At 47.8% G+C, this 1,807-nt stretch overlaps 1 protein-coding gene across 1 annotated transcript in view; it reads left to right on the plus strand.

Annotated features, from left to right (window-relative positions):
• Window positions 1–1,807, plus strand: part of pgap1 (post-GPI attachment to proteins inositol deacylase 1) — a 17,139-nt gene that overhangs the window by 2,643 nt on the left and 12,689 nt on the right. The window contains exon 3 of the mRNA XM_034885987.1: window positions 717–926. Coding sequence (XP_034741878.1) covers window positions 717–926 — 210 coding nt within the window. The remainder of the gene's footprint in view (window positions 1–716; window positions 927–1,807) is intronic.

Raw genomic sequence — 1,807 nt, forward strand, 5'->3', positions numbered from 1 at the left:
CCAAAACAAATAGAAGAAACCATATTTCAACCTATTCCCTTCAGTGGGGATTTAGGTAAAGTTCCTCCGTTCTTTGAAGTGTTTCAAGGATTCCTGGAAAACCTCCTTCGAAGACCAGGTCAAGAGCCGTTTTTACGAGCTCACAACCCATACTTACCACCAGTGACATCTTATTGGGGTCTGCTGGGGGACAAGGCAGGGAGGTCAGGCCGGAGCGGACCTGGTAGTCACGGTAACCACCCCCAACAGACAGCACTGTGACATTCCTGAGCTTTTTGGCGTGGTTCACCCACTTCTGTCTCACGGCAGAGTAGAAATCTACACAGAGCAGGGACAAGGACAGTATTTTACATTATAGGTACCATCCTGAAAGGTCCTCTGTATAGGTGGAAATACGAATAAGTCTAACAGTTAGGTTTCCTAAGGGGGTACGGTCTGAAAACCTGCTATGGCACTACTGTTCTTGGATGCTAGGTGAAGAGCATTACATCAGATGTCATATGTACGCAGGTTATCACACCAGCTGAACAACACAGGAGATGATGGGTCTGGGTTAGCTTGGAATGAGGACACATGTATGATGAGGACACATGTATGATGAGGACACATGTATGATGAGGACACATGTATGATGAGGACACATGTATGATGTGGACACATGTATGATGTGGACACATGTATGATGTGGACACATGTATGATGTGGACACATCCCAGAGCAGGGATGCAACCAGGAGCATCATGGGAGTTCTCCTCACCCAGCAGGTACGGGTCCAGGGCCAGCACTGGAGCCAGGTGGGGCGAGGCCTGTGTAATGATCAGGCTGACCAGATTGGCGTTGAAGCGGGGCAGAGTGAACAGCGCCCGGGCCACCACTCCTCCCATGGAGTGACCCACGAGCACCACGCTCTGAGGGGGGGTCTTCAGGTGCTGGCGGGTACAGAGAAGAAGAAGAAAACTGCCAATTGAAAACTTTAACCCACTTCTTGGGCTTAGGGTTATATGTTTACCAAATGGTTGTGTTAGAAACATGAAAGGCAGGCAGGTTGACTGACTGATGTACCACTATTTTATAGACGCTGTATTAACTGTTACCTGTGCATTGTTGATAACAATGGCTGCCACTTCTTTACTGCTGTGGCATGTATGAAGGATTCATTATAAATGTACAGTAAATGTACAAGGTGATTACACATGATATGTTTTCACACTGATATATTACTCTACCTGCATATCCTTCATCTAGTTAGTAACCAATTCAATTTTATTTATAGTATCAATTCACAACAAGAGTTATCTGGAGACCCTTTACAGATAGAGGAGGTCTAGACCACACTCCAGAATTGACAAGGACCAAACAGTTCTAGTAGTTTCCTCCAGAGCAAGCAACAGTGCGACACCCTGTCTGACAGCAGCTGATATCTGAGGCCTGACCTTGTACAGCCTCAGGATCGCCTTGATGCTCTCATGCAGAAAGTGGGTCTGCCTGAGCAAACTGCCGCCGTAAAGGGCCACCAGCTCCTCGTTGAAGTCCACGGTGAACACGTTGAAGTGGAGACCCCCCTCCATGTTCTCCGCCTTCCTCTGGGCCACAGAGCCCAGCGAGCGAGCTTCGTCGAGAGAAGAAGACATTGGATGGTGTTAAATCGTGGGATTAGTCCGGGTGTTTTCTACAGACAGCATAAAAAACCTAAAGTTCAGCAAACTACTCGCCATCTTGGACAATGTCTCGCACCCGCTCCATGGCTTGCTGCTCATTCACAGGAGCACTTTCAGTGAAAGACTCATTCTCCCAAAATGCACCACAG

The sequence above is a fragment of the Etheostoma cragini genome, chromosome 11, assembly GCF_013103735.1.
Source record: "Etheostoma cragini isolate CJK2018 chromosome 11, CSU_Ecrag_1.0, whole genome shotgun sequence".
In the NCBI taxonomy this organism is placed as follows: domain Eukaryota; kingdom Metazoa; phylum Chordata; class Actinopteri; order Perciformes; family Percidae; genus Etheostoma; species Etheostoma cragini.